The sequence below is a fragment of the Gorilla gorilla genome, chromosome 1 (assembly GCF_029281585.2).
Source record: "Gorilla gorilla gorilla isolate KB3781 chromosome 1, NHGRI_mGorGor1-v2.1_pri, whole genome shotgun sequence".
Taxonomy (NCBI): Eukaryota; Metazoa; Chordata; class Mammalia; order Primates; family Hominidae; genus Gorilla; species Gorilla gorilla.
Window position 1 is genome coordinate 94356714 of NC_073224.2, and position 24833 is coordinate 94381546.

Sequence of the window (24833 nt, forward strand, 5' to 3'; positions counted from 1 at the left end):
AGCCATTCCTAGAGAATTAATTTCCATTCCCATTTCCTACCCATCCCAGCCCCCTACCCTCTTTCTTTCTTTCTCTTTCTTTCTTTCTTTTTCTTTCTTTCTTTCTCTCTCTCTTTCTTCTTTCTTTCTCTCTTTCTTTCTTTCCCTTTCTCTCTTTCTTTTTCTTTCTTTCTCTTTCTCTTTTCTTTCTTTCTCTTCTTTCTTTCTTTCTTTCTTTCTTTCTTTCTTTCTTTCTTTCTTTCATCTCTCTCTCTTTTTCTCTCTCATTTCCTTCATTTCCCCATTTTCTCTAAACTCCTGGGTAAGGGTCTGTGATTAACTTATCTTAGGTCGGAGGCCTATCCTTGATCAAATCAACCATGGCCAGAAGAATAGGGTCATGTTCTACAAACATGGTGCTAGGTTTTTGTTTCTGTGGATGAGAGAAAGGGGACCCACGCAAGAAATTGAAGATATTCCTGTGTACTGTGGAGCTATTCTCAAAGGTGACATGGAATCAGAATAATATGGGAATGGAAAGATATTTTTACTATTAAAACTTTACAACACATGCAAAAAGAGACATTAATATAACGAACCACACACACAATCACCCAGTATCAGACATAACACTTCAATACGTATCTCTAAAAGTTATATTCACAAAAGCATAATGCCATTGCTACAAGCACTATCTAATAACATATCTCTAAAAGTTATATTCACAAAAGCATAATGCCATTGCTACAAGCACTATCTAATATCATATCAATACTTAAATTTCCCCCAGCACTAAATTTTTTGTATTTGGTTTTTTCAAGCCAAGATCCAAACAAGATGTCATCTAGCATTGGTTTCATGCTGCATAACCATCTTTTTAACCTAGAGCAGTTCTCACCCAACTATCTGACTCAGTTTTTACAACCTATGAAGACACCACATTATTTGTTCTACTGAATGTCCCACACACTGGATTCCAAGAGCTTAAAGGTTTTCTCCAAGGAGCTAAGACAAAGGGCTACATCTATATTTGGGCAAGGTTGATCTTTTCCTGGATAATATAAATTCAATGTATTTTGATCAACCACAATCATTATTCCTTTGATACTTAAATTTTTCCATATTGGGTCTTATGTCCTTTAACATGACTCAGTTAGTCTTCACTGACACACTTATATGTCCCTGGCATGAATTCAGCCATTTCTCTAAAAAGTTCTTGCTTCTTTTACAGGAGAAATGGTAATTAGAGACCATAGCCTTATCCCTAGGTTTGCTCATTGCTACCAAGTTTTCATTGTTTTAGCTAGGGATTGGCAAACTACAGCCCATAGTGCTGCTTTTACACTACAATGGCAGAGATGAATGGTTGCAACAGAGACTATTGCCTGCAATGCCTAAGAAAAAGTTTGCTGGCCCCTGTTTTAGGCCTTTTGTTGAAAAGCAAGTTGTAAATCCATGCTGATATTTCCAATTCAAATTTAGCATCAAAAATTTTATTTAACTTCTTTGCTTTTATATGTGTATCTCTTTTCTTATACTGAAAAAAAATCTTGATTCTAGAATTTTCCCAGGACTCATCTGTCTTTAACACTGAAAGTCGTAGATACTGGGAAACCCCGCAGACATAAGCAAACTGGTACAGTTGTTTACCTTACTTAGTTCTTAAAATGTTAATATCAGTATGATTTTTGTTTATCATCTTATAATATGAGTTAAATATATTTAAATTACACCAAATTATTACTAAATTTATTTACTAGTTTATTTAATGTACAAGATATTTAATTAAAACTGTTCACTCAAATTCTACATTCTAAAGTCAGTTGAAATAATTTTCTTTATGATTATATTACCAAAGTAATGTTCAGTTAGATACATTATTTTAGTTTTTATTCCTCCTTTTAGGAATACCCTTTTACTTGTTTATTTTCAATGTGTAAAACAATTATGGCCGGGCGCCGTGGCTCACGCCTGTAATCCCAGCACTTTGGGAGGCCGAGGTGGGTGGATCACGAGGTCAGGAGATCGGGACCATCCTGACTAACATGGTGAAACCCTGTCTCTACTAAAAATACAAAAAATTAGCTGGGCATGGTGGCAGGCGCCTGTAGTCCCAGCTATTCGGGAGGCTGAGACAGGAGAATGGCGTGAACCCAGGAGGCGGAGCTTGCAGTGAGCCGAGATCGCACCACTGCTCTCCAGCCTGAGCGACAGAGTGAGACTCCGTCTCAAAACAAAACAAAACAAAACAAAAAAACAATTACATGATTCTACATTCAAAACTCTACAGCAGGCTGGGCGCAGTGGATCGCATCTGTAATCCCAGCACTTTGGGAGGCCGAGGCAGGCAGATCACTTGAGGTGAGGAGTTTGAGACCAGCCTGGGCCACATGGTGAAACCCTGTCTCTACTAAAAATACAAAAATTAGCTAATCATGGTGGCACGTGCCTGTAGTCCCAGCTACTTGGGAGGCTGATGTGGGAGAATCGCTTGAACCAGGGAGGCAGAGGTTGCAGTAAGCCGAGATCACACCACTGCACTCCAGACTGGGTAACAGAGTGAGATTCTGTCTCAAAACAAAACAAAACAAAAAACCAACAACTCTACAGCAAGTTTTACTGAGAGAAGTCTCACCTCTATGCATGTTTCCGCTCTCCTCTTAGAGGCAGAAGTTTTTAGTTTTAATTAGTTTTAGTTTTGTTGTTCCAGTGGGTGTTTTGTTTGTTTTTTAAATATGAGCAAATATTATAAATGTATATATTTATTTATATCCCCCATACTCTATATACTATTGTGCATCTTGCTGCTTTCACCTAAAAATACATCCTGAAGATTATTGCATATCAGCATATAGAGATCTTCCTCATCCCATTTTATTATTCTATAGTAATATTCCATTATATACATGAATCACAGTTTATTCACCTGTCCCTCTATTCACAAGTCTTTGAGTTGTTTGTAATCTTTTTCTATTAAAAAATACTACCTTATTCACAAGTCATTTTCTAATTCTGCCTGTGTAGTTTTGTGACAGATTTCTAGAACTGAGATTGTTCTATCAGATGGTGAAGGCATACATAAATTTGCAAGATATTGTGAAACCATCTTTTACTATAGTTGTAACTATTTTTTATTCCAACTAATGATATACAAGATATTCTATTTTCTTTCACCATGACCAACCCAATAAGCTTTCAAAGTTGTGATTTTCACCCCTATGATAGGTGAGAGTTGTTATCTCAGCATGGAGGTAATTTGCATTTCTTTTATTGTGAGGGTTGGATTTTGAAACAGCAAAAAGGGCAAGCAAGCCCCTGTGATGACCAAGAGCCTGAGCATGCTTTCAGTTATTTCCTCTCTTATGTCAAAAAGCATCTTTACACCACGATTGTGAATTTATTCACAAGAAATACCAAATTTCTTCTTTCATTATTAACAACTCTGTCTTCAACTGCCATAGTTTCCAGAGAATTGAACAATGAATTGTCCAAAACCACAGAAGAAAAGTTGCTATTTGAGAGCATATCTGTCTGATAACGAGTTCCCTGATCGGTGAAACTGCACTATGCCAAATGCAGAGTGGGAATTCCAAGGAAGAGCAAAGATCTGTTACAGGGAAGTTCCACAGAAGATACACCCAACTGTGAGTAAACAGCTGGTAAGCAAAGTAGCAAGGTGAAATAAACATCTAGGTTAAGAAGAAGTTAAGATCTCCAGGTACTACGGAGATGAAGAAAAAAAAAAAAAAAGAAGAAGTTAAGAGAAGTAAAGATGAATCGTTAGCGCATAGTTCTATTTTCATAGATAACATTTTTGAGATATATATAGTGATTTTCTCTAGATATATGAGTATACCCAGATAGCCCTCCCACCTACACCAGCCCTTTCTCCAAAAGGAACAATGCTTGAGGGTGTTCAAATGGCCTTTTTTCACCAGTGGCTGGGAGCCTTAGCCATGGAATGGGCTGTCCTCATCCACAGCGTCCCACTGTTTTTTATTGCCATTAATGTCTTCCATTTTTAGTGTCATTTGATCCACGGGAATCCCACCCTTTCAATTTTCCCATTGTATCTGAGCATATCAATTCTCTCAGCATCCAAATGCTTTTTGAGCACCCAGTCTAAGCTAAGCACAGCCCAATCCTAGGCAACTTCAGCAGAAAATGGGTACCATTACAGCAAAAGCAGCGGTGTGCTTCCTGGAAAGGATACCAGTAGCCAAAGAAGTTGATGATAGTCCATGGTAATATACAAGGCTGCAACACAGTCCCAGGAAGCTTGACTTCAGCATTGCCTCCCTAGCCATGAGCATCACTGATTCCATTGTGTGTTTAAATGTGCTTTACCCACTTCTGTGAGTCACATGTGGGCCATTTAGAGGGTGAAAAGTGTTGGTCATTTTATCACCCCGCCCTCCTCATTTCCTGAATCTTGTGAAGCTGGCTGAGTCCCACAGACCACTAGAGGAAGAGGTAGCTCCACAGGAGGTACAGCTGCTTACACATCTCTCCTCAGAGCTGTCCCTTGACTTGGGGGTGAATTTCAGGCCAACAGGGCTTCCTGGGATACAAGAGCGTTCTCCATGGATCTGCCTTACTACCACGGACGTCTGACCAAGCAAGACTGTGAGACCTTGCTGCTCAAGGAAGGGGTGGATGGCAACTTTCTTTTAAGAGACAGCGAGTCGATACCAGGAGTCCTGTGCCTCTGTGTCTCGTGAGTAGCCTCATCTTGCACACATCTGACATCGTATGTTGAATGTGGCAATGGCTGCCACACAGTACAGGAATTCATATCCCTCAGTATTTCACTCTGACTTTGGAGTCTCAATGAGTAGAATGAGAAGTAATGAACACTGCCAGTAGAGGAATGTGTCTGTCCATGCTCCTCCATCTGCCTGCTCTCCCTGGTGTAAAGGCCCTGCAAGCAGACTCTGCAGCAGCAGGAGGGATATGGTGGTGGTGAAGGGAAGGGCTGCAGGAAGTATAGGGGTACAGAGGGATGGAAAGAAGGTACAAATGTCAGAGGTCCTGTCCTCCAGAGATCTGTTTATTTGGTATGGAAAAGGCTAGGGGTTCTTCAAGAAATTTCAATCTGAAAGACTTATTCTGCAGCATCCGCTTGCAATACGTAAACTATAAATACAATCATATTTCACATTTTGTTAGATTTGTAAAGGACTTCAATATTCGTCATTTCCTTTCATCCTAGTAGTCTATCAAGGCAAGCATAAGCAGTCACCATTTCATAGGTAAAGAAACAGAGACCTGAATTTCTCAAATAATTTGTTTGTGTTAAAACTCATTTGGAATTTCCAGAGTTTAAGTTAAACATGAAATTCCAGGCTGGGCATGGTGGCTCATGCCTGTAATCCCAACACTTTGGGAGGCTGAGGCAGGTGAATCACTTGAGGTCAGGAGTTTGAGACCAGCCTGGCCAACATGGCAAAACCCCATCTCTACCAAAAATACAAAAATTAACCTGGTGTGGTGGCGTGTGCCTGTAATACTGGCTACTTGAGAGGCTGAGACAGGAGAATCACTTGAACCCAGGAGGCAGAGGCTGCAGTGAGCTGAGATTGCACCACTGCACTCCAGCCTGGGCAATAGAGTGAGACTCTGTCCGAAAAAAAGAAAAAAGAGTGGCTGGGCACAGTGGCTCACTCCTGTAATCCCAGCACTTTGGGAAGCGGAGGCAGGTGAATCACCTGAGGTCGGGAGTTCGAGACCAGCCTGACCAACACGAAGAAACCCCGTCTCTACTAAAAATACAAAATTAGCCAGGTGTGGTGGCGTATGCTTGTAATCCCAGCTATTTGGGAGGCTGAGGCAGGAGAATCACTTGAACCCGGGTGGTGGAGGTTGCAGTGAGCTGAGATTGTGCCATTGCACTCCAGCCTGGGCAACAAGAGCAAAACTCCATCTCAAAAAAAAAAAAAAAAGAAAAAGAAAAACAAATTCCAGGCCACAGTATCAAAGAGACCCAGCTGAAGGAACTTGTTTATGCCCAGTTTAGAAAGCAATCCTGAACAGAAATCACTAGAAACCTCCTATCTTTATGTATGTTCCTCTTTGTAAAGTAGGGACCACTGAACCTTTTATTATACCTGTAACAGAAATTAAAATCCAAATGTCTCTTGTTAAAGAAAAAAATTACTCAATGTCACTTGTTAAATTATGGTTGGGAAGACTTTATTCAGGATCATCACAAAGGTACAGGGACCACTGCAATGAGCTCTTGCGGCACAGAAAAGAGATTGGACTCAACTCTGAATCCAGCATGGACAAGTGGGAATTTATGGCCAAGGAGCAGTGTGGCTGTCAGTAGACAGAAAATTACTCAGAGGAAACATCAGGGGTAAAGTGGATTCTGGCTAAACCAGCCTAACAGAATTGTAGCTGACGACAGGCCAGGGTGATCAGATGTTGCCTGGGGGATGGTGGAGGATGACGAATCTGATCAGAATCCAACAGTGATCAGATAGCTAGGGTGAGGGGTCCTTGCTAAACTGACTTAGTAGGGTTCTTTGCTAAAACTGGATTTTACAAGGAAGTACACAAATGGGCCTTGGAATAGGCTCAGAAGTCTGATTATAGACAAAAGTGATTGTCATTACTAATAGAATACACAGGGACGTATTTCTTTCTTTAAATGGTACTGGAGATACAGGCTATTTCTCTCATATCTACATCCACAGTACAATTTAAAGAAAGACATATATTGGCCAGGCGCGGTGGCTCATGCCTGTAATCCTAGCAATTTGGGAGGCTGAGGTGGGCGGATCACTGAGGTCAGGAGTTCGAGACCAGCCTGGCCAACATAATGAAACCCCCATCTACTAAAAATACAAAAATTAGCCAGGCATGGTGGGTGCACTTGTATCTCAGCTACTTGGGAGGCTGAGGCATGAGAATTGCTTGAACCCAGGAGGCAGAGGTTGCAGTGAGCCGAGATCGCGCCATTATACTCCAGCCTGAGAGACAAGAGAAAGACTCTCTATCTCAAATAAAATAAACAAAGAGTGGATAAGATCTGGTTACATGTAAATGGGATGGAGGGCATTTTAGGAAGGGGAGGAGATAGGAACAGGAGTCTAGAAGTGGGATATTTTAAAGGATTTACATACAAGGTTCCTAAAATGTAGTTTGGAAACCAGCTTTTGGAAAGGAGGGTGGGATAAGATCATGGAGTTTTAAAAGAATGGTTCTATAGATAACAGAGAAACATGGATGGTTTCTGAGCAGGGAAGTGAAAAGACTGATGAATTTAGGAACTTCAGTTTGACATGGAGAACACAAGGAAGCTGGGAAATGATGGCAACAGAAACTGTTGTGTCTCTGGACGGGAGACGGTGAAGAGCTAGTTGTGCTGGGGCAAGCAGTGGGAAGGGAAAAAACAAGAAGGTGCAAGGACAGACCTTGGCCAGGATCTCAGGGTATATGGTCAATATGGGATTCTCTTCCTTTCTTTCTTTCTTTTTTTTTTTTTAGACAGGGTCTCACTCCAACTCCTAGGCTGGAGTGCAGTGGTGCGATCATGGCTCACTGCAACCTCAACCTTCTGGGTTCAAGAAATTCTCCTGTCTCAGGCCCCCTGAGTATCTGGGACTACAGGTGCGCACTACCATGCCTGGTTAATGTTTAAATTTTTTGTAGACATGGGGTCTCGCTATGTTGCCAGGCTGATTTCGAGCTCCTGGGCTCCAGTGATCCACCCACCTCAGCCTCCCAAAGTGCTGGGATTACAGGCATGAGCCACTGCACCCAGCCTATATTGGGATTCTCTTTGAAAATTGATATTTATTCTCAACTGTTCTGTGGTGCATCAGCCCATCTTGCATATTCATCTAAAGCAAAGGTCACTAAGAGATGCTAAAAAATGGGCCAGGTGTGGTGGCTCACACCTGTATTCCCAGCACTTCGGGAGGCCGAGGCGGGCAGATCACTAGGTCAAGAGATTGAGACCATCCTGGCCAACATGGTGAAACTCTGTCTCTACTAAAAATACAAAAATTAGCTGGGTGTGGTGGCATGCGCCTGTAGTCCCAGCTACTCAGGAGGCTGAGGCAGGAGAATTGCTTGAACCCAGGAGGCGGAGGTTGCAGTGAGCCAAGATCGCACCACTACACTCCAGCTGGGTTACAGAGTGAGACTTGATCTCAAAAAAAAAAAAAAAAAAAAAAAAAAGAGAAGCTAAAAAATGAAAATAAACCAAGTGGAGAGGCAAAAATAAATATTTATTAAGCCCCTGCACATGATCAGGTCTCACCCACCTCCCTACACATGTCACTGAAAGGCAAACAACATTTCATTCACCCTCAGGCTTAAGGCTTAGGTCAAGTGACCCCTGAAGCTATCTCCTTATAGGGCCTTGTAAAAATGTATTATCATACAGATAAGTGTGGACTATTAAATTCTAGCTGTTCAACAAATATTTGAATTCTCTCATATGTCAGACAGTGTGCTAGACACTCGGTTGATGCCTTCAACACAACTCAGAGCCTAGTGGGGAAAATAAAGAAGTAAACAGACACAGTGATGCATGTGATAATTGTGATGATTGGACTATCATTAGGGCACTGTAGAGCTGACAGCAAAAAGGGGAGGACCAGATATTGGAGCTGAGACTTCAGGAGAATAAGTGGAATCTTCATTCATTCAACAAGCATATGCTGAGCACTTACTATGTTCCATGCGTGGTCCTAAGCATTGGTAATACAGTGATAAATACTACTGGCAATGTTTCTGCCCTCATGAAGTTAATTTCAGTAAGAGGAGAAAATATGATGAAAATGAAACAGAGTCATATGACAGGGAGAGACACAGCTGCTGCTTTCCATTGGGTACAGGAAAGGTTTCTCTGAAGAGGTCACATCAACCAATTCATGCTTCAAGATACAACCCTTTGCAAGCAAAGCAAGAATTACTATTATGATACAAGGGTTAGCCTGCTTGTCTTCACTGACACAGAAAAAGTTACCATGTAGGTGTTTTCTATGAGCCAAACATTTTGCTAAGCATGGTACATGCATTATCTTATTTGTCCTTTGCAATCCCTTTGCAGTAGGCGACATGATCACTATTTTGTGAGAAAATAAACTGTAGCTTCTTATTTAATAGCTTGCCTAGGGCCAAATTGCTAATATGTTATTACATTCCCTCTCTTACCAATGTCCCCAGCTTCACTGAAATATGTTTCAGGTAATCACCTTGGATCTGTGTTATAAAATGCCCAAGCAGGGGACCTGAGGGCTTGGGAGTGGACTCTGATATGCAGTGTCCCCTTCTTCTCTGCTGCATTAAAATGGGTCTTCCCTGGACACCCAGCTTTAAAATTTCTCTGTTTTGTACTCTTTCCCTTTATTTCTTAGACTGGCCGACACTTAGGGAGAATAGAAAAGAACCTACGTTGAAATATTGGGGGCTGGTTCCCCCGATACTTCAGGACTTTCACAGAGCTAAATATCTAGTGATGAAAATACTGTGAGGAAGGTTAGAAATAAAAGAAGGAAGTCACAGAGAGAGCTGACCTAGCAGCATATGGCACTAACCAGAAAGCTATGTGGTAACTGTGGACAGGAAATGTTTTCTGATCTTACAATGTAATAGAGTGTCTAGAAAACTCCAGTGTGTAAAAGGTTGTCTGTGTAGTGTGACTTTGTGAGTGTCTAAACTAAGTCTGCCTTTATCATCAGTAAAATTAAGTGGAGTAGATATTAGGAGGTGCAAAGGATTCATCTGCAAGTGTGAAGAAAAGGAGGATGTTGCAAAGCCATAGGAAGGCTGCAGGTGAGGAAGACCTGAGCCCTAACCTACTGCATGCTCTCATTAAGAAGAATAATGGCAATGTCTATCTATTGCCTTGAGAGTCATTTATGAGTCTCAGATTCTGAGACTTTTGCAAGGATTGTAGAGTACAGAAAGAAAAGAAATGATCCATTTTGTTGTGGTGGTTTATCAAGCTAATGAAAGTTCATTTTAGAAAAATCAAATATAGAGAAAGGTATAAAAAACAAAACAAATTATATCAGTCTCACCACTCTGAAATCACCATTTTTAATATTTTGGCATACATCTCTCCAGACTTCTCTGCGCATCTATAAACCAATATATGTACATAAATGGTTCATTATACATGATCGCTTGCAACCTGTTTTCTCCATAATTGTAGGTCTCTTTCCCCATCAAAGAAAGCAGGTCATCCCCTTATGACTGCTTAGTATTTTATTGATTTGATATATCATAATGTATACATATCATACATTAGGTTATTTTCAATTTTCATTTGCAATTTAGTCCAGTGGACTCAGTGTAATTTGGAATGATTAACATTTTTGTACTTACATCTGTGAAAGTTTGCCTCACTCCCTAGTTAGGATAAAATCCTAGATGTTTAAAAAAAATCTTCATGCACACTGAAAAATTAGTACCACAAAAGGTTGCACCAAGATACACTGAGATCAGGAGCAGTGATAAGGCCAGAGGTCAAAAGTCTTAAAATATTTCTTTATTGACTTGGATTCCCCACTTGCATCATGGCACGGAAAAATTTAGAACACATTGTTGATATTATAGGGTGCAGTCGATTCCATTTCCTTCAGCTGACCTTTTGAAGGTTAGTTAAAATAAAAACTGGAACACAAACAATTTTCCCCACAACAATGGCCACAACATGAGACCATGCTAATCTGTGGGCTGTTCATGCGTTGAGCAAGGACTCAGAGATCCGTGCACAGCACCTCATGGAATGATGACTTTGAAAGCTAAACAGATAGAGTAAAACAATTCAAAGATATGGGAAAACTTAGAGGTCCTGTATTCCAGCCTTTTTGAACCTCAACTGAGAAATTAATGCCTAAGATTTTTAAATGATTTTTATAAGTCCAGTGTATTTCTCATAAATGACGACAATGATTTCCATAGAATAAACAAAAAGGTAGGCTCCACTGGGTATCAGTCTCACACAGAGAGTCAAGACACCACATATTTATTGAGAACATAACTGCAAAAGTAGAAAACACTTTTTCTATCTGAGGCCAAAAACCAATCATGAAAACAGCAAAAGCATATATGTATAAGGAATTAAAATTTAGTTTATATATTAGAAAGATAAATTATATTCATCTACCTTTTTATGCCACGAATATGTCTTACAGCTTTATTGAGGTATCATTGACATAAAATAAAAAGTGTACAATTTGATGGATTTTGACATATGTATGTACACTTATGAAACTAACACAACCAAGATAATGAACATATTTATCACCTCCAAAACTTCCCTTGCACCCCTTTGTAATTTCTCGTCAACATACCTCCCACCTATGCCCAGACTCTGGGCCACCACAAACTGCTTTCTGGCACTATAGATTAATGTGTATTTTTCCAGAATGTAATGTAAATCAAATCATAGAGTACGTAGTCATTTTTATCTGACTTCTTTTATTCGGAATAATTATTTTGAGATCCATCTATGTGGTTGCATGCAGCAATAGTTCATTTTTTTGCATTGCTGAATAGTGCTCCATTGTAGGGATGCATCCCAAATTGCTTACTCATTTATAGCTATTACAACTAAAGTTTCTATGAATATTTGTGACTAAGTCTTTGTGTGGGTGTATGCTTTCATTTCTCCTGGGTAAATAATCAGGATTGGAACAGCTAAGTTGTGTGTTCTATGTAGGCTTATCTTTTTTAAGACACTGCCAAACTGTTTTCCAAAGTGATCATGCTATCTCACTATTCCCATGGGCATTACATGAGTTCTGATTGCTCTACATCCTTACCAACATGTGGAACGGTCAGTCTTTTACATTTTAACTGTATTAGTAAGTGTGTAGTGGTATCTCATTGTGAGTTGAATTTGCATTTCACTGATGACTAATGATACTGAGTATCTTTACGAGTGCTTATTTGCCATCCATGTATTTTCTTTTCTTTTTTTACTGAGGTTCAACAGCAGATTTTACTTTTTTTATTTTTAAAAACTTAAGTCTAATTCAAGTAAAATAAGCTGTACATATTTAAAGTATACAATCTAATTCATTTTATTTTATTTGATAGATAAAATTATATGTACTTATTTTGTACAATGTGATGTTTTAAAATATATATATGTTGTGGAATGACTAAATCTAGCTAATTAACATATGCATTACCTCATCAAGTTATCATTTTTGTAGTGAGAAAACTTAAACTATCCTCTCAGCATTTTTCAAAAATATAATATATGATTATTATTTTATTTTTTTTGAGATGGAGTCTCACTCTGTCACCCAGGCTGGAGTGCAGTGGCACCATCTCGGCTCACTGCAGCCTCCACCTCCTGTGTTCAAGCGATTCTCCTGTCTCAGCCGCCTGAGTTACTTGGGATTACAGGTGCCTGCCACCACACCCAGCAAATTTTTGTATTTTTAGTAGAGACAGGGTTTCACCATGTTGGCCAGGCTGGTCTTGAATTCCTGACCTTAGGTGATCCACCCACCTTGGCCTCCCAAAGTGCTAGGATTATAGGCCTGAGCCACTGTGCCCTGCCTAAGAACATAATATATGGATATTAACTATAGTCATCATGTTGTGCAATAGATCTCTTGTTTAACTGAAATTTTGTATCCTTTGACCAATATCTCCCGAATCCTCCCCCTCTCACTGACAGGGCCTGAGACCTATCATTCTACTCTTTAGTTTTATGATATCAACTTTTTTTAGATGCCACGTATGAGTGAGACCATGTGGTATTTTTCTTTCTGTGCCTGGCTTATTTCAGTTAGGATAACATCCTCCAGATTTATCCATGTTGTTGCAAGTAACAGGATTTTATTTTTCTATGGCTGAATAAGATTCCATTGTGTGTGTGTGTGTGTGTGTGTGTGTGTGTAACTTTCTTCATTCACCTATTAATCAACTTAGGTTGATTCCATGTCTTGGCTATTGTGACTAATACTGCAATAAAAGTGGGAGTGCAGATATTTCTTCAACGTACTAGATTCATTTCCATTGGATACATACACAGTAGTGAGGTTATATAGTAATTACATATATATATATATATATATATATATATATATATTTTTTTTTTTTTTTTTTTTTCCAGACAGAGTCTCGCTCTGTCGCCCAGGCTGGAGTGCAGTGGCATGATCCTGGCTCACTGCAACCTCCACCTCCTGGGTTCAAGCGATTCTCGTGCCTCAGCCTCTCGAGTAGCTGGGATTACAGGCATACGCCACCACACCCAGCTAATTTTTGTATTTTTAGTAGAGACGTGGTTTCACTATGTTGGCCAGGCTGGTCTGAAATTCCTGACCTCATGATCTGCCCGCCTCAGCCTCCCAAAGTGTTGGGATTACAGGCGTGAGCCACGGCACCCGGCCAGTAATTCTACTTTTAATTTTTTGAGGAACCTCCATACTGTTTTCCATATGGCTATACTAATTTACATTCCCATCAGCATTGTACAAGGGTTTTCCTTTCTCTATATCCTTTGTCTTTTTTGATAATAGCCATTCTAACGGGCATGATGGTGGGTGCCTGTAATCCCAGCTACGCAGGAGGCTGAGGCAGGAGAATCGCTTGAACCCGGGAGGCGGAGGTTGCAGTGAGCCGAGATCGCACCACTGCACTCCAGCCTGGGCGACAGAGTGATATTCCGTCTAAAAAAAAAAGAGCTTTTTTAGGATTGAAGATTAACAAAGGTATTGCATATCAAACATAACGATAGATGTTACCTGGATTTGCATAGAACATTATGATTCACACAGTCATTTTTTCCACAGGTTTAAAAATATTGTCTACACATACCGAATCTTCAGAGAGAAACATGGGTATTACAGGATACAGGTAAGAACAAAAAGGACGACAACAACAACAACAACAACACAAAAGTTGGGGGAGAAGAACCTGGGAACATGTCTTTTACCTGAGCCATGACTGTGCGAAAGCATTCTAAAAAGGAAAGCACAATGCAGAGATGAGAGTCAGATCGAGTTAACCTGGTTTTTCCCTGAAGAGAAATAGGAAGGTTCTAGGCTTCGGTTCTACTTTTTTTGTTGTTGTTTTGTTTTTTTTAGACGGAGTCTCGCTCTGTCGTCCAGGCTGGAGTGCAGTGGTGCGATCTCGGCTCACTGCAACCTCCGCCTCCTGGGTTCAAGCGATTCTCCTGCCTCAGCCCCCGCCCCCCTAAGTAGCTGGGACTACAGGCGCGCGCCACCACCCCCAGCTAATTTTTGTATTTTCAGTAGAGAAGGGGTTTTGCCGTGTTAGACAGGATGGTCTCAATCTCCCGACCTTGTGATCCGCCGGCCTCAGCCTCCCAAACTGCTGGGATTACGGGCGTGAGCCACCGCATCCAGCTGGATTCTACTTTTGAATAACCCTCACTGTTATTCCGCTGTGGCTCCTCCACTGGTCAAATACACCAGCCTGGACTCCAAGCAAAACCTCTGTTGAATTAGAAGACTCAACAATGATGCAGGATGGAACTAGAAAGGGACGGTGGAAAGAGGTCAGAGTGTTTAGGAAGTCAAGTGTGCCCAATAGTTGTACGAAAATATAGTGGGAAGCATCAGATAGCTGAAAGTCTTAGGGTTTGTTTAATTTTTCTGGTTTACTGAGAGCTAAGCAGAAAAACATTTTGCTTCTTTTAAATTTAGTTCTCTGGCTTAAGAAGTAGAGTATAATAAACGTAACTGCTAACAGAGAATCCTAAAATAATCTTTCTCAAACACTTACATATAAGGTTAAGGAGACTACAGATTTCTAAGAATCTTCAGTATGTTAATGTTTACTCTGAATATCTGAAAGAGACTAGAATATAAAATGATCCCCAAACACCTCACTTATACTATTTTTCTTTTGCTATAGAGGACATTATTGAGGCAGTTGGCAAAACTTGAATAAATTCAAATTTTGAATAGGATTAACAAATAGTACTGTATCCAGGTTAATTTCCTGATTTTAATCATTGTAGTATGGTTATGTAATATCCTTACTTTTGAAGAAATACTGAAGTATTTAAAGGGATATTATGTCTGCAAATTAACTTTCAAAATAGCTTATATATATGTGCATATATACATGCACAATATATGTGTATATATTTGGAAAGAGAATAAAAAGCAAATATAATAAAATGTTAACATTGGGGTGTGGGTGAAATATATGGTAATTTTTAAAAACTATTTTTGCAACTTTGCTATGTCTGAAATAATTTCAAGATAAAATGTCTTATAAAAAGCAACTTATTTTAAAACTTCTTTTTTTTTTCTGTTTATTCTTTGGGAAATTCTGGATAATTCCTCAGTACCCTGTTTTGTCTCTTGTGTGGACAAAATAGAGAGAGACATCCAAATCATTTGTAACTCAGACACAAAGAGCCGTTTCACTGGGGAGCAGCTCTGAGCTTAGAAGCCTGCAGTTATGCCTTTTGTTGAAATGACTGCATTAAAGGAACCTCCTTGCAGATGACTTTGATGTCAGCCTGTACCTCTAATACAGAGGTTAATCAGGCGCACATCAGAAAACCTTCTGATCACCACCCCTTTCTCTAGTCTGACATGGTGGCCATATGAAAACCACAGTGACGATCAAGAAAACCAAATACACAAAAGTAGAGGAAGAAAATTCATGTGTGTGTGGGTGTGTAAGACAGAGTCTTGCTGTCACCCAGACTGGAGTGCAGTGGCGTGATCTCAGCTCACTGCAACTTCCGCGTCCTGGTTCAAGTGATTCTCCTGGCTCAGCCTCCCGAGTAGCTAGGATTACAGGCGTCTGCTACCATGCCCAGCTAATTTTTTGTATTTTTAGTAGAGACGGGGTTTTGCCATGTTGACCAGGCTGGTCTCAAACTCCTGACCTCAAGTGATCCACCCACCTCTGCCTCCCAAAGGGCTGGGATTACAGGCATGAGCCACTGAGCCTAGCCAGAAAATTCTTTTCATTTTAAAATTATTTCTAAAAGGTTATATTAGAAAATAGTACTTGGTGGGCCAGGCGTGGTGGCTCCCGCCTGTAATCCCAGTACTTTGGGAGGCTGAGGCAGACAGATCATGAGGTCAGGAGATCGAGACCATCCTGGCTAACACAGTGAAACCCCATTTCTACTAAAAATACAAAAAAAAAAAAAAAAAATTAGCCAGGTATGGTGATGGTGCTTGTAATCCCAGCTACTTGGGAGGCTGAGGCAGGAGAATGGCATGAACCCAGGAGGCGGAACTTGCAGTGAGCCGAGATAACACCACTGCACTCCAGCCTGGGCGACAGAGTGAGACTCCGTCTCAAAAAAAAAGTACGTGGTGTATAGCTGGTAAACAGAAAACATCTATTTACAACTTAACTGAGTTGTGTTGCCATTCCCACTTTCTATTTACATTGGGACTTTTTTGGTTTTGTTTTGCTCACATGGAGATTGTGAATTCATCAAGTATACAAATTGTGTATTTTAAATTCATAAAGTATACAAATTGCATATTTTAAAGACATGGAATCAACCTAAATGCCCATCAGTGATAGACTGGATAAATAAAATGTGGTACATATACACCATGGAATGCTAAGCAGCCTAACTGTTCTCCAAATTTGAAAAACCAAATCAGAGGCTGGTGGTTCACCTTTTAAAGCCAATAAAGAGAACCAGCCCCAGCTTGAGATGGAGAGGATCGAAATTAGAGTTGGAAACATTTATGGTAAAATCTCTCACATGGGGATCAGAAAGGAGCTTAGGTCAAAAAAGAATGAAATCATGTCCTTTGCAGGGACATGGATGGAGCTGGAGGTCATTATGTTTAGCAAACTAATGCAGGAACAGAAAACCAAATACCGCATGTTCTCACTTGTAAGTGGGAGCTGAATGATAAGAACACATGGACACACAGAGGAGAACAACACACACAGGGGCCTGTTGGAGGGCTCAGGGTGGGAGGAGGGAGAGGATCAGGAAGAACAGCTAGTGAGTGCTGGGCTTGATACCTGGGTGATGGGATGATCTGTGCAGCAAACCACTATGGCACACGTTTACCTATGTAACAAACCTGTACATCCTGCACATGTACCCCTGAACTTAAAATAACAGTTGGAATTTTTTTTTTAATTGCATTTTTGCATTCCCATCAGAAGTCCACTTCCGATAGTCCCTTAAGATAGCAAAGCCCGCCTGTAGGTACAGACGTAAGCCCTTAGAGGGGTACCCTTCACAGTGTATCTGCGAGAACTGCCCCAGGTAAACTTGCCAAGGATGGGGTTCACTTGATACTATGGACTGCGCTGGGATCCCTTGACTGCAAATCCTCTTTACTCAGAGTGGCTCAAGTCAGAGGTTGGTCTTAGAAATGAGAGTTTCTGTGAACTGGAAGTGGTGTGAGCTCCAGCCACTTGTTTTCAGTTTTTCAGCTCATAGAAGGGCAGCCCTGAAAACCCACTGCTTTGAGAAGTGTCACATTTCACACGCAATTGCATGATAATGAGTGATTTCTTTTCTTGTATTTTTGCAGACTGCAGAAGGTTCTCCAAAACAGGTCTTTCCAAGCCTAAAGGAACTGATCTCCAAATTTGAAAAACCAAATCAGGGGATGGTGGTTCACCTTTTAAAGCCAATAAAGAGAACCAGCCCCAGCTTGAGATGGAGAGGATTGAAATTAGAGTTGGAAACATTTGTGGTAAAATCTCTCACATGGGGGTCAGAAAGCAATCTTAATCCTATTTCCACCAATGCCTTACTTTGTAAACTCAATACAGACAAATGCTCTTTTCTGTGACATTATCTCTAAAAAGCTTCATCCTACTAAGAGCAATTTCCATTTTGTTGAGAAGTGCTGTCTTTTAGTCCCTGAGGGCCAAGACAGAGAGCTTGCTGCGTTTGCAGCCAGGATAGCAAGAGTGGTTCCTGGGCAGCAGCTGACTTCAAATTCATTCCGTGACCTTGTGCAGACGATTCAAGTTTGAGAATAAATGGGCAAATGGGCAGGTTTTCAAATGAGAAAATCACTCTAGCCCTTCAAGCCCTCCCCAAAGCGTATACTGTTACACTTTGCTCAATATTTGCTAAGCATTCATTTATAAAGTGCTGGGTGTCAAATTATGTCAGATACATTTTTAAAGGCATTAAGCCACGGTGGAAAATGAGAGATGGTCAGTAAATCTGAGTGCAGAGAATCCCTGCCGAAGCCTCTCAAATTATATCATGAGCAGCTACTCTTCCTTACCCACACTCTTGAAATCTGCTCTCAGGAAAGAATTTACTATCAGTTGCAATGTTGTTTGAATTTAACTCAGACTTGCAGAAACTCTTAGGTCTTAATCCTGCTTTCCCATGTTGGAATGTGTGGTTATATTCTCAGTGAAAGGGACGGCAGTTATCAGTGGCAGTTGATAGGATGAGATCAGATATCCTCCCTAGGAGAGGGACAGAGGACAGAGAGTTCTCTGGGAGCCTGCAATCACTCCATCCCCTTCTACTCTGTCTGCGGCAAAGTCACCCTTTAGGCTGCCATAGCCGGCTTCTCATTTCCCCAGTAAGGCTAAGCATAAAATACAACTCCCTTCCCTACCATTGTGTCCCTGTCCCCCCATCCCCATGAAGGGCAGTGTGTACTCATGGACACAAAAAAATCACTTTCTATAGGTCCAGCTGCAGATGTAGTCCCACAGCTACTTTCCCCCCCAAATTTAAAGAATAAAAAGTATACAATGTGGCAGATCTAGAAACCCAGGAATGTATCTGTGCTGCAGCCCTTAGGCAAACCCAGATGAGTTGCTGGGACTGGTTGGGGTGGTGGTAGCATTTGTCTCAACAATGAGAAAAGAATCATAAATCCCAGGAGGAGAACCCTCAGAAATCTTCCCCAAGACCTGGGCATGAATCTCACTCCATCAATTTTCCATGCCGGGTCAGTGCTGACACAGCAGGCTCCAAAATTCTCAGCTACCGAAGAGGAAATATTCCCCATCAACCTCTTCCTCCCATTCCCATTGCTTCCTTAGAAGAAGCTTCAGATGTTCTTACTCCAAGGGAGGTGCAGGTTTCTTGCTGGTGAATGGAGACACTTGTGCTGGAAGCTCTGAGGCTTGGCTTATGAAGAGATCTCCTATTTTGTTAGGAGGGCTCCCTGTAGTACCCCAGCCTTTCAAGATATAACTTTCAGGTGGCATCAAGATGGCTCTGTGCCTGGGGAGGGGTCTTCTTTCCTTTGAGTGGGGTTGTTTGATATGACTTCTGGGTGTGGTCTCATGGCTGGTCTTCTGCTTTTTTTTTCCCTCCAAAGAACAGTAACAGCGATTATGTGGATGTCTTGCCTTGAAGATAAGGCTGCCGGACAAAGCAAGTTGAAGAGATGAGTAACAGTTCTCACTGATGACCCACTTCTGCAGGCATAGGTCCAGAGCACGAAACTCTAGTGGACAATTCAGACTCTCCTGGTTGTGTAACTGAAGATGTTCTGCCCACCAGCGCCAGAGGTCACTCTCCACATCCCCGCCTCCCAGACATATACCAGGAGCAATTTCAAAGCCCTCTCCAGTTTCACTCTTCTTTCTTGGAATGGGACAGCCTGAACATTTTCCCTTTGACTTGTTAAAGGTACCGCCCTACATCATGGTTGACACCCTCCTTCGGACCATGCAGTCAGAGGGGCAGCTTTATACAGAGGAGGGGCACACTTGTCTGTGAGTTTGAAGCCCTGAGTTCCGGTCCTGTGGCTGTGTAACTTTGAACACATTTCTTCCCATCTCCAGGTCTTAGTTTCTTTGTCTCTGTGGTTGGGTGGGATGATAAACATTGCCCCAGTCTCTCTGTTGAGCCTGCTTGTGTCAGGTGAAGGTGAGGGATCGGGAGTGATGGAGATGCATACAGATCAGCACCTTCTCTGTACCTGCTGGACCCCCATGTGCACCCTTCTCCCTCCAGCCTGGGCTACTCTCATCCTGGTTCTTTCTAATCTTAAACTTCCTGGTGAGCATTGCCCCAGCCACACTTTCTCCCTGGTTTTGCTTAATTCCACTTATGCATCAGCCATTTCAACAGCATGAATGTGGTTCTGTACAGTAATGTATGTGGAGATTTCTAAAATATTCTATGTGTGATTTCTGTTCCCAACTAGGTTCTAAGTGCCATCAAAGCACGGTTGGGTCTCCCTTGTATCTTCCACAGTATAGAAATTTGTGCTGCCCAGAGCTGTGCCTAGTTCGTAGAAATTGACTGGAAGCACATTGCTGAGGGAGGTTTGTTGAATTGGTTTTTAAGGTTTATTGAAATTGATTTGCTGAATTTTTCTGCTAGTTCAAAATGTGAATTAGGACCTGGTCAGTTTGAAATGTACCAAATTCTATGCCCTTTCTCTTACCTATCATCAAATTGTAGTAATGTGTTTCACCCCACTGGACTTATCTTCAGAGTTTTAAAAGAGAGGAGCTCTCGACTTAGAGGTAATATGAACAGATGAACAGACACTGTGGCTGGAGCCCCAAAGTGTGGACCATTGTTAGATTTGGGGTCACAGCAATTTATGGCTACTATTCCCTATGTCTGGTAGGTAGGACAAATGTCCTCTTTTACTTTTCAAAACTGGCTTAGGTATTCATGGACCTTGATTCTTCCATAAACATTTTATAATAAATACGTGAAATTGCTTAAAACCTCTTTTTGGAATTTTTAATGAACTTGCAACAAATTTGTAAATATGAGAGAACTGACGTTCTTGTGATGTTTTCCCATGCATAAACATGCCACATCCATGTTCTCGGGTCGTCTTTTTTGCCCTTTCATGGAGTCATAAATTTTCACAACTGAAGTCTTGTATATTCTGTTAGATTAATTCCTATTTCTAGTTGCTGTAGATGATACCTTATGTTTTATTACATTTCTAATAGGATATGGTGTTGGTGAAATGTTAACCCTCTCATTAGATCTACTAGTTTACCTGTTGATTCTATTGTGTTTTCTATGTAAATGATTTTGTCAGCTATAAATAATAACATTTTATTTTCTCTTTCCTTGCAATACCTATGCTCATTTATTTTTTGTGTTTACCCATTGGTTAGGGCCTCCTGTATACATTAAACAGTTCATAGTCATGATAGTGAGTATTCTTACACTGTTCCCAGTATTACAGGGAATGCTTAGAAATTTTCTCTATTTAAACATTATGTTTGTTGTAGCCTTGTTAAAGGCTATTTTATAATTTTTACTCGAAATATTTTGACATTTATTGTGATTTTTTTCTATCTCTAATCTATTGAGATAGTCACATTCCTTTTGTCTTCACTCCATTATAAAGGTAAGTTACCTTAATAAAATTGTTGATATCATTTCATCCTTGCATTGCTTCACTTGATCATATTTTATTATTTTTCATAAGCTGTGGAATTTGGTAAGTTAATATTTCATTTAAGATTTTTGCATTAAAACTCATAAACCAAATAGGACTATAATTTACTGAATCATGGTTATACTGTTCATAAAAAGCGAAGAAAAGTCTTTTTCCTTTTACCATTTTCTGCAACAACTCTTCAGGTAAAGATTATTTGTTCTGGGCTGGGTGTGGTGGCTCACACCTGTAATCCAAGCACTTTGGGAGGCCGAGGTGGGGGGATCACTTGAGGTCAGGAGCTCAAGATCAGCCTGGCCAACATGGTGAAACCTTGTCTCTACAAAAATACAAAAATGTAGCCAGGTGTGGTGGCACACGCCTATAATCCCAGCTACTCAGGAGGATGAGGTGGGAGAATCGCCTGAACCCGGGAGGTGGAGGTTGCAGTGAGCCAAGATCATGTCAGGGCACTCCAGCCTGGGTGACAGAGTGAGACCCTATCTCAAAAAATATATATATAGTCAATAAATAAATAAAAATAAACTTATCTCTTCCTTGACATTTTTTAGTACAGTACTTTCTTATAAAACTGAGTTTGAGACTCTGGTGGGGCAGGGTGGGGTGGAGTGGGGGGGCATCTTCAATTACTATTTAAATATTAATACTTTTTGATTTGTTAAAATATTTTGCCATTTTTGACTTTTTTTGTTTTTCCAGAAATGTATCAATTTTGTCTGTTTTCACAATTATTGGCAGATAGTTTGTAATATTCTTGTATTATTTTAATGCTTTCTTGTGACTGTAGCCACATCTCCTTTCTCACACTGTGTCTATTTGGATCTTACTCTTTTATATTTATTGATTTTATCTATCTTATTAGTCTTTTCAAAGCCAGCTTTTGGTTTTGTTCATCTTTTTTGTTACTGCTTTTAAATTGTTATTCTCTATTTATTTGATTTCCAGCCTCATTTTAGGGGGGCTTATCTGACTTGTTTTCAATACTTATTATTTTCTAATAAATATATTTATAGTTATGAATTTAGCTCAAAGTACTATTTTAGCTGTATCCCATAAATTTTAACCCAAATAGTGGTTATTGCAGTTTAGGTCAAAGTATTTTTAATTCTTGTAAAAGTATCTTCTTTAATCCAAAAACTATTTAGTAGTTCGTAATTGTTTTCAAACATACATTTTTAGTTATTTTAGTATAGATTTCAAACTATATCACGTTAAGGTTGGATAACAGCCTGACTTCAATTTCTGAGGCTTCCTTGCTGACCTGGTATATGTGAACATTCTGTGACTATTTCATTTGTTTGAATTACTCTTTCTATTCATTTTAAAGCTCGTTCTCTTTACCTCTTCCCCAAATGTATTCAAGATTATAGATTATATAAAACAAATATTTTCATAGATTTGCATATTTTATCTATTTGATCTATCAGCGTCAGAGAAAGATAAATCTTTCATTTTAATTCTATATATAATAGTATTTAACTTTCTGATTATAATAGTTAGTATATTAACTAGTTTTTGTTATTTTACCATTCTTATTTTAACTGTTTTTTTATATTTTTATGTGTATATATTTTTATTACTATTTTATCATCTTCATTTCCTTTATTTTATAAAGTATTCCTCCTTGTCTCTCATTAGTTTTGCCTTTATTTATATTTTACATCATATTAAAATTGCTATCTCAACTTTTATTCATACTTTCCTAGTATGTAATTTTCTGTCCTTTCATTTTCAAGTTTTTACACCTTTTATCTCTGTCTTCTGTGGACACAATATTGCTGGATCTTTTTTTTTTTCCAATTTAAGATTCTCTCCTTTTGTTTGGTGAGTTCAAAACACATGTTTATTATAATTTTTTCTATTGGAATTTATAACTGCCATCTTATACATTCTTTCCATTGACTATACATTTTTTCCTCCTTTTCTGCTTTCCGTTGAATAGATCAAATTTATCTCTGTTAATTTGAAAGCTCTATTTAAAAAATTTAGTGTTTACCCATAACTTATTAGACCCTGTATTTTTATTTTTCTCTATAACATTGTAAATATATCAATTGTTATAATTTAACATGCTCTCATTTCTCTTCTGTCACCATCACCAATCCCATCAGGTTTTCTGAAATTATCTAAAATGTTAATTGTTATTTACTCTTTTGGGTCCTTTATCATTTAAATAACAGTATACTTTACTGAGTCAATTAGTCATCCTTCTTGTAAATTTAAAAAACACATAGCACTCTCCTGAGTTTCTCTTCTTGGCAGAATATTTTCTGCAAAAGTATTTTGCATATTTGAAAATTGCTATGAGAACAGATTTTAAGTGTTCTCATCAAAGATGGTCTTTGAGTGGTAAACCTTTTGCGGTCTTTTTAATTTTAGATTAATTTAAATGATAGTTGAGCTAAATATAGAATTGCAGGTTTAAAGTTATTTTCCTTCAGTGATATAAAACATATTAAGTTGCTAGCACTTTATGTGTAGGTTTCTTACTGAGATTCTAATGTCAATCTGATCCTCCTTCACTGCTGAACTTTTTCGTGGAAAGTTGAAAAATGGCCTGTCTTCATGATCTTAAATTTCACTGTGATGTGTCTAATAGTGAGTTTTTTCTTCTCTATCGAATATGAAACCTTATAGGCCATTTTGTTCTTGGGATTTTAATCTTTCTTTACTTTTATTACTATTTAAATGAATAGAATGAATGAATGAATGAATGAGAATTCTCATTCATTTTTCAAAGATTTCTTCTATTTTTTTCCCTCCTACTGGAATTTCTAATTAAGAACTGTCCTCTCTTTTATTTTTCCCTTGAAATGATATTTGTTAAGTGATCTTAGGAAAGATACAAGCCTCTCTAAAATGGAGACAATATTTTTCTCATAAATTACTATTAGTTTTGTCATAGAAGTCTTCCTTTGTTACCAGAAACTGCAATACCTGATGCTAGCCACAAGAGGTCAGACAGCCATCAAGAAAACTAGTACTGCTTGAGGGTTTTATTTTCCTTGTTTCTTTCCTTCCTTCTTCCTTCCTTCCTTCCTTCCTTGCTTCCTTCCTTCCTTCTTTCTTTTTCTTTCTCTCTCTCTTTTTTTGTAAAGCACTGCTGAGTACCATGATAGCTATTAGACCTGAAATATTTCTTTAGCAAGTATTCTCCAAACAGTACTCACTTCCCCATTGAATGCTTAATCTCCAGTGTCGATAACAGAATTAGTTTCTAAGCTAGGCTTCCCTGAGTTTGCAATGTGAGATATAATAGGTGCTCTTGCCACTCCTACTGCAGGGCGAAATTCTTGCAATTCAGAGTAGGCTCTTACCGACACCCTTAAGAACGAATGTTTTCAGGAGGTACTATTGTTAGCTCTGTCACTTACTGGTAGAGTGACTATGGGCAAATTGCTAAGACTCCCTAAGCCTCTGGTCAGCTTCATCTAGAAAATGAGAATAATGACTTACCACATAAAGTTACTGTGGAGCTTCATTGAGATGACGCCAGCCCAGGTTAACATGTTAACAATGCAGTCTTTGTTGTTTCCTCTT

At 39.5% G+C, this 24833-nt stretch overlaps 1 protein-coding gene across 1 annotated transcript; it reads left to right on the forward strand.

Moving 5' to 3' along the window:
- The first annotated feature begins 1806 nt into the window (after positions 1 to 1806).
- On the forward strand, positions 1807 to 20965 carry SH2D1B (SH2 domain containing 1B). Its single transcript, XM_031001117.3, has 5 exons — positions 1807 to 3638; positions 4527 to 4696; positions 13752 to 13815; positions 17463 to 17627; positions 19233 to 20965. The coding sequence occupies exons 1-5, from the start codon at positions 3546 to 3548 to the stop codon at positions 19266 to 19268; spliced, it is 528 nt and encodes a 175-aa protein (XP_030856977.2). The 5' UTR covers positions 1807 to 3545; the 3' UTR covers positions 19269 to 20965.
- The last annotated feature ends 3868 nt before the right edge of the window (positions 20966 to 24833 follow it).

Bases quoted from the DNA above. Each gene is read 5' to 3' on its own strand.
- SH2D1B (XM_031001117.3), top strand. From the start codon at position 3,546: ATGCCAAATGCAGAGTGGGAATTCCAAGGAAGAGCAAAGATCTGTTAC. The intron at 3,639-4,526 runs GTAAGCAAAGTA...GGTGAATTTCAG, and splicing joins CAACTGTGAGTAAACAGCTG to GCCAACAGGGCTTCCTGGGA. The intron at 4,697-13,751 runs GTGAGTAGCCTC...TTTTTTCCACAG, and splicing joins GTCCTGTGCCTCTGTGTCTC to GTTTAAAAATATTGTCTACA.